Source organism: Pistacia vera, unplaced genomic scaffold, assembly GCF_008641045.1.
Source record: "Pistacia vera cultivar Batoury unplaced genomic scaffold, PisVer_v2 Contig214, whole genome shotgun sequence".
NCBI classification, from domain to species: domain Eukaryota; kingdom Viridiplantae; phylum Streptophyta; class Magnoliopsida; order Sapindales; family Anacardiaceae; genus Pistacia; species Pistacia vera.
In genome coordinates, this window is record NW_022196018.1 from 574,560 (window position 1) to 587,865 (window position 13,306).

Below are 13,306 nucleotides of genomic sequence, written 5' to 3' on the forward strand. Positions count from 1 at the left end.
ATATGGAAAGAGCATCCTGAGTCCAGTACACACTCATTAGTAGTGTCAAACATTGACACTGTAAGCACCTCAGGTTCATCTACTAGGTTTGTACTGGTGGCTAGGTTTGTCTCTGTGTTCCCTTGTTTTTGTTTCTTGATCTATTCAAAACAGTTCTTTTTAATATGGCCAGCCTTATTACAGAAAAAACATTTTCTAGTTTCTTTACTCTTGTTATTTCCCTTCCACTTTTTCTTGTTCCTATTCCCCTGATTCATAGAATTGTTTCTCCCTGTCTGACTAGACTCCACCGTGGTTTTAACAAACAGATTGGACCCACTCCTTTTCTGGACTTTCAACTCTAACTCCCTAGCCTTAAGACCTACAACTATTAGATCTAGGGTTTGTACAGTACCAGTGTATTGTAACGCATTTTTGACTACTTGGTAGTCATCAGGCAGTGAGTTCAAGAGGATCATAGCTAGGCTAGTACTACCTAATTCTTGATCTGTTCCTTTTAGGATCAAAGTCATTTTAATAAATTCGTTTAAGTTGTCCTCTATACTCCTAGAACTATCCATTTTGTAAGAAAATAAAGTGCCCTTCAAGAAAGCTAAATTAGGGGCATATTGTAAAGCATACAAAGTATTGAGTTTACTCCATAGTTCTAGTGGTGATTCGATACCATCTACCTTTCTGAGGACACTGTCTGACAGATTTAGAAAGATCAGATTGTAAGCCTCTTCATTAACTTCCTCCTTTTTCGTCAGTTTTTCCTCCGGCCACTTCTTGATGTCTTCTTCCAATGCAATTACAACCTTGTTGTGTGAGAGGAGAGATTTCATCTTCTTCTTCCAACTCCCAAAATCGATCTTCCCATCATATTGGGAGATTTTCATACGAGTAGTACTCATTTTTCTGAAACGATAGGAAAGAAAGAACTAAGAGGTGCGCGGCATTGTTACACCAGAGGTTGCCAAATACTGTCAGGCAATTTTTAAGGCGGTTACTGGTTTCCAGCCTATATACCTTTAAACTTAGCCTAGATTTGACTCCCTAGATCCTATTGGAGACTCAAAGGAATCACAGATTTGAAAAACCCCAAATTTTCAGAAACCCTAATTTCACGAAACCCTAATTTTGCAAAATCCCCAAATTTGCAAAACCCTAATTTTTGTAAAAAACCCTAATCCCCAAGAAATGGCTCTGATACCACTATTATACCTACTCGCAACAGATCAACCAGAAAGCAAACACAAAACACACAACACAAAATAGAATCGCACACACAACACCAAGATTTACCATGGTTCACTTGCTCGGATATGAGCAAGCTACGTCCACGTTGAGCTCGGGAAACCAGCAAGCTCGCTGCACTATATTGATCAAGATTACATAACACAACTCGACCAAAGAATTGAACCCTTTCCCAGATCTATACAGAACCCGTAACACCCTAGAGATACAGATCTAACACCCAAGATACACTGCAAACTCTAGTACCCTCAAGTGGCCTACAAACCAGCCACTCAACACCCTGTTACAAGATTCAAGATCAAGACAATACCCAAACCCTAAAGGAGGCTATTCGTTTTATAGAGAAAAAAAGAGAAAACACGAAGAATGGGTTCAACTGTTTGAGAAAAGACTGTTGCACTGCTTTTATACTGTTGACTATCAGACTGATTTGCCATAGTTGGATACTCAGCCAGCCAATGGACAGGATTAATCTTTACTTGGCTCAAAACGACGTTGTCTCACTTAATGACAAAACATCACCGTATGAAGCCATCACCTTAACAATTAAGTTACGTGAATTGAAACTGAGTCTCTAGTGGAGAAAGCCAGAATATCGGCACAACTCACTGGACATTCATCCTCAAGCTCTTATTTTAATTTTTTCAATAACATCATATCCTGACAAAGATAGGTTTGGAATTGCATCTTTCTCTGCAGTGCTACCTGCTGTTTTGATTTGTTTTTTCACATGTTTTATTATCTTTTAAAAAAATAGAACAGTACGCAAATGGCATTGATTATAAGACTTGTGAAAAAGTAATGCCAACATATATTACTGAAATAATTAAAGCAATGGAACCACCTCAAAGTATAATCTATAATATTTAACTCAAACTTATCCTACACCATGCATTCTCATATGCCAAGGAATTACTAGATGAAAACATGATTTTTAATTTTGATATTTCTCAAAATAAATTTTAAGTTGACTGCTCTTTTATATTTATTGGATACACACATTTGATAGTTTTGTGTCGAGGTTTAACGTCATAAGCATGGTGTATGATAATTACTAGCAGTAATAAATTAGTATTGACAATAGGGTCGTAAACAAATCAATTTATGATCAATTCGAGAAACAAGAGGTGGGTGAACTGTGTACACAGTACATTAGCCTTTTCGAGTAAAGCTAATTGCCTTCATAATTTGGAAGATAATTGCCTTCATAATTTTTCTTTTTGATCAATTTAGATTAAGTTTTATAACATAGAGTCATAAATGGTTAGGAGAATTATAATTTAATAAAATATTATGATTAATTGACATGATCTATATTAGTTGGTAAAGTAAAGCAAGAGAATCTAAACCCTTGGGTAAATAAATTAAGATGATCTATATTAAAAAAATTGGACGGACATATAATTTCAATTTTCAACTCACTGCACGCCCGCCACGTTAATTCTTACCATTAACATGTGTTTAGATCATATAATGTTATATTATAGAAAGATGTTATGTTAATAGAAAGATAAATCAAATTGAAGATTATTGAGAATGTTTAAGGAAATGTGTTTGGTTGGTTCGATTAAATAGGTAAGTATATTATATTTATATGTTTGATTGGGGAGATAAATGGATGAGTATATTATATAGATTACTAAATTACCCTCCTTTTTAAATATCAATTAATATTTTTATTATTATTATTTTTTGAATCATTCTTTTAACCATTTACATTTGAAATTTTGCTAAAATACCACAATCATATAAAACTTTAATTTGTAGCAAAATCACCCCCACCCATCTCAAGCCACTGTCGATAACTAGCCACCACCATTGGCCGTCACTGACAATTGACGGAATGGTGCAAGACTGGCCTTATATGGTCAGTAGTGCGTCGGCAAAGCCATTCCGACCATGGATTACAAATCCATGGTCGTTTCACGACCATAGAAATGGCCAGATCTGGCCATCCGGAAACGACCTTACCAACGCATGACCAACCAGATCTAGTCAGTTGTACGCCATTACAGCAATTGCCGACAACGGCTGGCAGTGGTAGCCAGTGGTGGTCTTGGGTGGCTAGGGGTGTTTTGTTAACTTTTAAACTTTTTTGTGATTGAGGTGTTTTAGCTAAATTCTCAAATGTAGGGGGGCTAGGAATGGTTATTTGGTAGACATCTGAGGGCAATTGTGTCCAAAATGATATTTAATTAAAGGTAAAATAGGTATAAAAATTAAACTACTTGGTAATCTTTTAATAACACCTCCTGGGGTGGGCATCTGATTATCCCTATTTAACCCATAATAAACACTATTTGCAAAATAAAAGATATTCGTAATATTTTATTACTTGCAAACCAAACAACAAAATCTTACAAAATAAACAAAGATTACCTCGTTCGATCCAAACACACCCTTATGGAAACCTTAATCGAAAATAAGGTTTCTATCTTCAATTTAATCGATACACAAACAAAATTCATAAATTAACAAAATAATAATAAAGAATTAATTGATAACGCCACACTTCTTCCTAACTTCCCCGACTTCGCCTGTAAGAACCTCGATGGCACCCATTCTCTTCATTGATTGTGCAAACTCAGTGAAGAACTTGGTTTGATTAGTTAACTCTGAGACGATGTTATTTGCACCTTTATTGGTTAGAAGGGCAGCATCGGATTGGAAGAGACCTTTATTCCCTTTCAGAATAGCATAGTAATCGGTATCGAAGTCTAGAGAACTGCCAGGATCCATCTCTACTGTAGTTGTTGTATCGCTAAGGCTTTGGCATTTAGTTTTCAAGAATGCAGCATAAGTTGGGTCCAGTGAAGGGTCTTGATCTCCTCTTCCAGTGAAATTGTACAGCCTGATGCTGAAGAGGTTGCAGTGGCCTACTCCGATTGTGTGTCCACCTAAATATATAATGTCAAATTTTGGCTACCTCCATTGCATTACAAATTAAGTTTGAGTAATTAATGATGTAAATATTTATATACCTGATAGGACAACGAGGTCATGGACAGTGAGACCTTTGTTTTGAAAGTTCTGCTTAAGCTGAGTGAAGTTGAAGAAAGGTGCAGGAATATTAGTCAAGACCTCTGAAGCTAGGGATACTCTGCCATCTCTTCTACCAGTAAGCACTTCCCACATTGTATTGTTGAACTGCAATTGTTATTACATGCAACTTATATATGAGATATGATCCATAGTTATGTGCTCTATTTGCAGATAAATAATATCATTTTAGAAAGTTAGATTGGTTAAGTTACTTGAAATGAAACCGAGTCTCTCGCGGACAAAGCCAGAATATCGGCACAAGATACAACTCCTGGACATTCAGCCTCAAGCTCTGCTTTTATATCTTCGATAACATCATATCCTGACAAAGATAGGTTTGGAATTGCGTCCTTCTCTGCAGTGTTATTTGCTGTTGAGTTTATCAAAACCGAGGCATCGCAACCCTGAAAATATAATTTTCAATTAAGTTATGCACACCACATTTAAGTCAAAATTTTAATTGAAATGAAAGCGTAAGAAAGTATATATGATTTAAGCTTACCCTAACAAAGCAGTCATGAAAATGCAGTCTCAGGAGCTTCGAGGGCAACTGGGGATTGGCAGAGACATGTTGCCAGGTCTTAATCTTGATTATGTCCTCAGCACGACTGCATGTGTCCTTGTAGAATTTCTTCCTTAGATTACCTCCTTGGCAGACCCCAATTAAACAGAAACCAACTAAACACAACAACAAAACAAACTGCCTGCTCTTCATCCCTAAAACTTTTAGCTATTCACCAATGATCCAAATTTCTAAGCCACAATGCAATGGATACTTACAGTAACCTCTAGTCCTTTTATACACGTCTCATGGCATCTTTCATGCCTAGTTATACAGATAAGCATTGTATATTTTAGGGACAGAAATGAAAATTAAATCCATTTATTATTTGAGAAGTCAAGCATATAATTAGGAGTCAGCTCTTCAAAAATTTATTCACTTGTAGCATACACTGACGGCCATTTATGTAATGTATGAAAACTAGCTCCGGGATGCCATTTCTTAGTTAACAAATAACAACATGTGTATTTATACATACTAAGTCAAATTAAGTGGTTAAGATTTTAATATATATCATGACTGGTGGGTTAAATAAATTCATATTTTAATTGAAATTTGAACTAAATTATAGGGATATATTTCCTCTTTATATATAATAAAGAGAATATGTATGCAATATTCCAGTGCACATGTATAGGTTTTGTTACTACTGAAAAGTTAAAAAAAGTATTTGTTTAATCACTCCAGTCGAATATAGAGAATCGATGTTCTTAATTTACCTATAAATATGATTATCACCCTAATATATATAAGCCTAAAATATGAAGTCACAAGATCAAAAGAAATAAAATAAAGGAGGGAATAGTTAAAGTCAGTGTATTCAAGTTCAAGGCATGCAGGAGTGGTTGACTGTAGCGATTTCAGCCAAATACTCCTCTTTGCACATGGCTTTTTTTAAGGGCGGTGGTTGAATATAGTCGCAGTAAATAAATAACATAATATTCATATGGGTGCGTTTGTTTCTTTGTTTTTACACTATCTTATTCCTATTTTTTTTTTTTCCGAAATACATATTTATTTCTTATTCTAAAAATCTTATTTTATTATATTTAACTATTTTTAAACCCAATAGGTTTGTTAATTTAACTAAACACAAAAAAAAAAAAAAAAAAATTTAAATTAACAAAAACACCTCTACCTATCCACATTTGCCAAATTTCAGTCACCACTGCCAGCATGTGGTCAGAATCTAATATAATGGTGCAGTACTAGTTAGATCTGGCCAATAATGTACCAATCTAGCCTTTTTTTTTATCAAATCTTTGGTCGTAGCTAGTCGTCAATGACGATCAAATCATGGCCATTGTTGACCATCAACGACGGCCATATCTTTGGCCATCATTGACGATCAAACGCGGCCAGATCTGATTGTCAACGACTAGACGTAACCGTAGATCTAGCCTTTTCCAGCCATATTCATGGTGGATTTGGCTAGAAAATGCCATATTGACACACGACCGATCAGATCCAGCTGGTCGTGTGTCAATACGGTGACTCCGACCACCCTCCAGCTACCGGTATTTAATGATGAGTGGGGGTATTTTTGTTAATTTTTAATGTTTTATTACAGTGGTGTTTAGAAATTAACAAACTTATAAGATATTTTTGTTAATTTTCAAATCTTACCTCATAATAACCACCCAACTCTTACTTTTTCAAAAATATTATAAATCCTATCGAAAATAATAAAACAAACAGACACAAATATATCTTCTAATGGTCATCAAATTCAGAGTGCTTCAATTATGTGAAAAGAATCTTTATTGTTTGCCATGAAACTCGACTCATCAATTCATTATTTATTTATTTGATTGATGTATTATATGTTTGGTATGTTTCAAAATTTTAATTAATTAAGGAGAGCCTAATGTGAGTCTGTGACGGACAACTTGTATTAATTTAGAGTTTTAATCAATAATTAGCTGTAAGCATGTTCTATACTGAAATGAAAAGTCTTCCTATATATGCTACTACCAAAATTGGGACAAGGATTTTCCCTTTTCTTTCTATTTTAATGTTGGTCATAGATAAATTAAGTAATATTTAATACAAAATATATAATAATTTTGAGGTGTGAGCATGAGTGGCATGGTCCTGGCCCTAAGGAGAACCCAGGAGCTTAAAGAGAGAGAGTCTCATCGATGTGGTCCAGTGGTTCAATTTGGCAAATTAGTAAACACCGTATTTGTGTGGAAGGTGTAGATTATTACTAATGAGTATTGTTGGCACTGTTATTTTATACTTGAACATATATTTTATTTTAAATTTATGTACCTATGAGTCGAAATAAAAATTACTTAGCTCTACAAATTCTCACACCCAGTAATTAAACAAATCAAAACCTTATAATATATAAGATGTATAAAATTGTTAAATTGCAGTAGATGCTTTGGATAGACCTANAATTTAAGGCATTTTCTTCATATTCTCTTAAAATAATTCTAACAAAATTTAACTAAGGGCTATACAACATAATTTAAATCATGTACCTCAATGTTGGGTGTTACAGGATGCTTCTTCTCTACGTGTCGTCGCATCGTCGAAGTCCCCTTCTCAGCGCCAATAATGGTTCCACAAAAATTACATATCCCACACGATTCTTCCCCCTCCCTATTTGTCTTTGGCTGTTTTGATTTGGTGAAGTATCGCCATACATCAGACATGATCCTCTTTGACGGTTGAGGGGGTTGGGCTATGCCCGTGCCGTTGACTCGCAGCTCACATGTGTTTGGCTACACCTCGTCCCGACCGAATGTGGTTGTGGAATTGCAGCTGCTTCCTCTGGAAGAAATGGTGAAAATGGATTGAAGTCTTCCATTTCTTCGGTGGATGGAACATAAAACTTATTTGGGGAAGTCATTATAAATTTATGATAAAATAATAAATAATTAAAATGAAAAGAAATTAATAAATAATTAAAATGAAAAGAAATTAAATAATAATATGAAATTATGATGATATTGAAAAATAGAAAAAAATAGAAAAATATAAATAAATAATATGAATAAATTATAAATATAAGTTATAAGAAGTTAAAAAACTTTTTTTTTTTTTTTAATAAATTTTGTAAAATTTTATTTTAACCCTTGTAATTTATATTTATTTGAAATTAATAAAGGGTTTAATTTAATTTTATAGGGGACTCAAAGGATAAAATGCAAAAAAATATGGGCCCAGGCCTGGGCCTTAGAGTAGGACCCAGCCTCAAAACCCGGTCCTAGTGGAGAGGAGGGGGGGGAATGAAAAAAAAAACTTATAATTAGTATAATTATATAACCGTTGGCTGCTATGACCGTTGGCAGCCAACGGTTAAAAAAAAATTTATAACCGTTGGCTGCTGCCAGCCAACGGTTATAAAAAGTTAAAAAACTTTTTTTTTTTTTTTAAATAAATTTTATAAAATTTCATTTTAACCCTTGTAATTTATATTGATTTAAAATTAATAAAGGGTTTAATGTAATTTTATAGGGGACTAAAAGGATAAAATGCAAAAAAATATGGGCCCAGGCCCGGGGCCTTAGAGGAGGGCCCAGTGGAGGGCTCGGGCCCTCCTCCTTAGTCCTGGTCCCATTTTGGGACCAGGCCTCCTAGGACTGGGTTTTGGGGCTGGGCTTTTGGGCCCGGTCCCAAATGCCCAGCTCTAGTAAGGGCTTCTCCCCAAAAAGAGGTGGGGAGTTTGGAGGTGATAAGCATACATCTCACTTTATCCAAGAGTGTTCTGTTCATTCTCTCAGCCACCCCATTCTGTTGAGGGGTGTGTTTCACAGTCCTATGCCTCAGAATCCCTTCATCCCTGTAGAACTTATCAAACTCATGGTTGCAGTACTCTAACCCATTGTCAGTTCTGAGAACCTTAACCCTCTTATTCATCTGATTTTCAACTAAGAGTTTCCACTCCCTAAACTTTTCTAAAGCTTGATCCTTAGTCATTAATAGGTAAACCCAAACCTTTCTGCTGTAATCATCTACTAGGGACACAAAGTAGTTGTTTCCCCCATAGGTTCTGATCCTCCTAGGTCCCCACAGGTCAGAGTGGGTGTACTCAAGTGGACTAGTGGCTTGGTGTACCCCCTTTTGGAAACTGTTTCTATGTTGTTTTCCTAATATGCAATTCTCACAGAAATCCAGTGAAGAGATCTTATCCTTACCAAACTGACCTTGATTGTTCAAGGTATCCATGCCTCTTTGGCTTATGTGACCTAGTCTAAGGTGCCATTTTTCAGTGTTGGATAGGTTGGCAGGCTTAATCACAGAGTTCAAACAGTTAGAGGATATGTTCCCACAGAGTATGTAAAGCCCATTATTTTTCTCTCCTGTCAGGATAAGGTTCCTATTTTTGTATATGTTCAAGCTTCCATTCTCTGCCTTATAACTACAGCCTATTTCATCTAGGGTGCCTAGTGATATCAGGTTTCTTTTTAGTTCTGGGATATACCTGACTCTTGTGAGTTTAACCAATTTTCCAGTGTTAAGACTTAGAGTTATAGAGCCAATACCTCTAACCCTACATGCATTATTGTTACCCATGTAAACAGTTTCTGAGTCAGTATCCTCAAACTCCTGGAAACAATTTCTGTTTGGACTCATATGGAAAGAGCATCCTGAGTCCAGTATCCACTCATTGGCAGTGTCAGACATTGACACTGTAAGCACCCCAGGTTCATCTACTAGGTTTGTACTGGTGGCTAGGTTTGTCTCTGTGTTCCCTTGTTTTTGTTTCTTGATCCATTCAAAACAGTTCTTTTTAATATGGCCAGCCTTATTACAGAAAAAACATTTTCTAGTTTCTTTTCTCTTGTTATTACCCTTCCACTTTTTCTTGTTCCTATTCTCCTGATTCACAAAATTGTTTCTCCCTCTCTGACTAGACTCCATTTTTGTTTTAACAAACAGGTTAGACCCATTCCTTTTCTGGACTTTCAACTCTAACTCCCTAGCCTTAAGACCTGCAACTATTAGATCTATGGTTGGTACAGTACTAGTGTACTATAACGCATTGTTGACTACTTGGTAGTCATCAGACAGTGAGTTCAAGAGGATCATAGCAAGGCTAGTACTACCTAATTCTTGAACTGTTCCTTTTAGGATCAGAGTTATTTTAATAAATTCGTCTAAATTGTCCTCTATACTCCTAGAACTATCCATTTTGTAAGAAAATAAAGTACCCTTCAAGAAAGCTAAATTAGGAGCAGATTGTAAAGCATACAAAGTATTGAGTTTACTCCATAGTTCTAGTGGTGATTCGATACCATCTACCTTTCTAAGGACACTGTCTGACAAATTCAGAACGATCAGATTGTAAGCCTTTTCATTAACTTCCTCCTTCTTCGTCAATTTTTCCTCTGGCCATTTCTTGATGTCTTCTTCCAGTGCAATTGCAACCTTGTTGTGTGAGAGGAGAGCTTTCATTTTCTTCTTCCAACTCCCGAAATCGATCTTCCCATCATATTGGGAGATCTCCATACGAGTATTACTCATTTTTCTGAAACAATAGGAAAGAAAATGGCTAAGAGGTACGCGACGTTGTTACACCAGATGTTGCCAAATACTGCTAGGCAGTTTTTAAGGCGGTTACTGGTTTCCAGCCTTTATACCTTTAAACTTAGCCATTTAAATTGTTGAACTACTCGCAACAGATCAACTAGAAAGCAAACACAAAAACCACAAAACAGATTCACACACACACACACCAATTTACCGTGGTTCCATTGCTCGGAAACCAGGGAGCTCGCTGCACTATCTTGATTAGATTACAGAACACAACTTGACCAAGAACTAAACCCTTTCCCGATCTTTACAGAACCCGTAACCCCCTAGAGATAGATCTAACACCCAAGATACACTGCAAACTCTAGTACCCTCAATTGGCCTGCAAACTAGCCACTCAAACACCCTGTTACAAGATTCACGATCAACAATACCCAAACCCTAAAGGAGCTATTCTTTTACAAGAAAAGGAGAAACACGAAAAGGTTAAACTGTTTGGAAGAGACTGTTGTAATGCTTTTATATTGTTGACTATCAGACTAATTTGCCCACCATTGGATACTCACCAGCCAACGGACAGGATCAATCTTTGCTTGGCTCAAATAATGTCATCTCACTTAATGATAACGTCACCGTATGAAGCCATCCCCTAACAATCTCCACCTGATGGTTTATTCGTGACTTAGTGCAGTCTACTCTTTATGGAATCCTTCATTGCTCTGGTCACTCTGGTTTACTAAATGAATCCAAATTCAAGCAGTGCTTAAACTTGTATGAGTGACTGTCTGGTACGCATTCTGCTGGATTTTTCTTCGTTGAAACCTTAGAAGTGCTATCTCATCTCTTGAGATCAGGTCCCTTACGGAGTGATATCTCACATTTATGTGTTTCGTACGTTCATGGTACACTGGATTCTGCTCAATGTATCGCACTCTGACTGTCGAAAAGATAACAGCCTCTGACTTGTTAACTTGGCTTCACTGAGATTCCTTTTAGCTAGATAGCTTCTTTGAATATGTCAGCAACAGCCACATATTCAGCCTCAGTAGTGGATATGCAACTATCACTGTATTGGGATTTTCAGCTGATGCAGTTGCCTCCTAAAGTAAAGTAGTATGCATTAGTTGATTTTCTAGTGTCTCTATCCACCTGCAAAATCTGCATCTACAAATCCAACCAACTCAAGTGAAGCAGTTCTTTTACAGTAATGCAGTCCAACATTTAAGGTAGCATTTATATATTTCAGAACCCATTTTAAAGCAATCCGTGATCCATACCAGTGTTAGACATACCTACTGAGTAAGGAAATTACAAAGGCTAGTCAGGCCTTGTGCTAATCATGGCATACATAAGAGAATCCATCACATTTGCATATGATTGTTTCCATCTTAATCATTTCAGGTTCAGTTCTAGGACTTGTGATTTACTCAGTGTGAAGTGGCTGGCTAAGGGATTGTAACAGGTTTTGCATCTGCATTCCAAATTTCTACTAGTTGTGCAGATATGAACACTGGTGCACTCTCAGCTCACATTTGTGCCTATTTCTGTCATTTGCATTCCTAGGATCTTCTGGCTTTCCTAAACTTTCATTTCGAACTCGCACTCAATTTTTCTTTTAATCTACAAATCAGGGACTTAGACTTGCTAATTATTAGCATGTCATTCACATACAACAGTAAATCACAGGCAGGTTATCACTTAGGGCAAAATAAAAGCAGTTTATCATATTTACTCCTAGTGAACCTATACTCACAATGAATGTGTCAAATCTTTTGTACCATTGTCTTGGGGATTGTTTTAGGCCGTATAAAGATTTAAGAAGAAGCATACATGGTCAGGGTCTTTGGATCTATAAATCCTACAGGCTGGTTCATATAGATCTCTTCCTCAAGATCCCCATGGAGGAAGGCAGTAGTCTCCATCTAATTGCTTAAGTTCTAAATCTAGGTGGGCTACAGTGGATAGCTTAATCTAATTGTTTTATACTTAACCACTGGGGAAAAGACTTCATTGAAGTCTATTCCCTCTCTTGGGTGAAGCCCTTAGCTACTAGTCTAGCCTATACCTGAGTGGTTCTCTGGTTGTTGCTCCATCCTTCAGTTTGAATAGCCACTTACATGGATTACCTTCTACCCTTTTGGCTTTGGTACAGAACCCGGTTTTGTTCACCTTTAGAGACTTCATCTCAGCTCCATGGTAGCCTTCCATTATCCCCTTCCTTAGAGTTTACTGCTTCCTCATAAGTTTTTGGTTCAATTCTCTACAATTCTGTACCTGCAAGAAGGGCAGTATATATAAGGTCAGCATATGAAAACCTTGGGGAATCCTTACCTGTCTCCTGGCCCTATCTCTTGCAAGTTGGTAATCTTGCAAGTTTTCAGGCTATGTTTTAGTATCTTTAGCTTGTTTCTGTCTCATCCTCTTGTTCTGGATCATAATGTCCAGCTTCTCCTCCAGGTTTAGGAACAGCTTCAGTTTCCTGGGTGGTTTCAGGATCCTACAGGGTTGAGGTGTGGGCAGGAAGCTCCACCTCAATTTGTGTAGTCTTAGGCTGACTAGAACTCTCCCTTACACTTGGATTTGGACCTACATTAGGGTTAGTACTTTTACAAGGAAAAATACCCTATTAAAATACATCTCGGCTTACACTACAACTTTAACCCCAGGGGACTCCTATCCCACAGTCTGTACCTTTTTGTTCCTTCTTGGTATCCTGAAAAACATACTTTATAGACCTTGGTTCCAGTTTTTCCACCAACAGTGTGTGCATATGCATACAGCCAAACACCTCTCAAGTGTCCAGATCAGGTTTTTCTTCTAGTCCACATCTCTTCTGGACTTTTTAGGTTGATAGCAGTAGAGGGACTTTTGTTTATCAGGTGAACAGAGTGGTAAAGGGCTAGAGGTGGCAGGGACCGGTCCCTTACGGGCCCGGGCCCAGGCCTGGGCTCGTTTGGGACTGGTCCCAAATGGGACCAG

At 36.9% G+C, this 13,306-nt stretch overlaps 1 protein-coding gene across 1 annotated transcript; it reads right to left on the reverse strand.

Annotated features, from left to right (window-relative positions):
• Positions 1-3,648: 3,648 nt before the first annotated feature.
• On the reverse strand, positions 3,649-5,030 carry LOC116129931 (peroxidase 3-like). The gene is made up of 4 exons (XM_031415682.1): positions 4,781-5,030; positions 4,491-4,682; positions 4,218-4,383; positions 3,649-4,133 (listed from the first exon to the last, which is right to left on the reverse strand). The coding sequence occupies exons 1-4, from the start codon at positions 4,991-4,993 to the stop codon at positions 3,730-3,732; spliced, it is 975 nt and encodes a 324-aa protein (XP_031271542.1). The 5' UTR covers positions 4,994-5,030; the 3' UTR covers positions 3,649-3,729.
• Between the last annotated feature and the right edge of the window lie 8,276 nt (positions 5,031-13,306).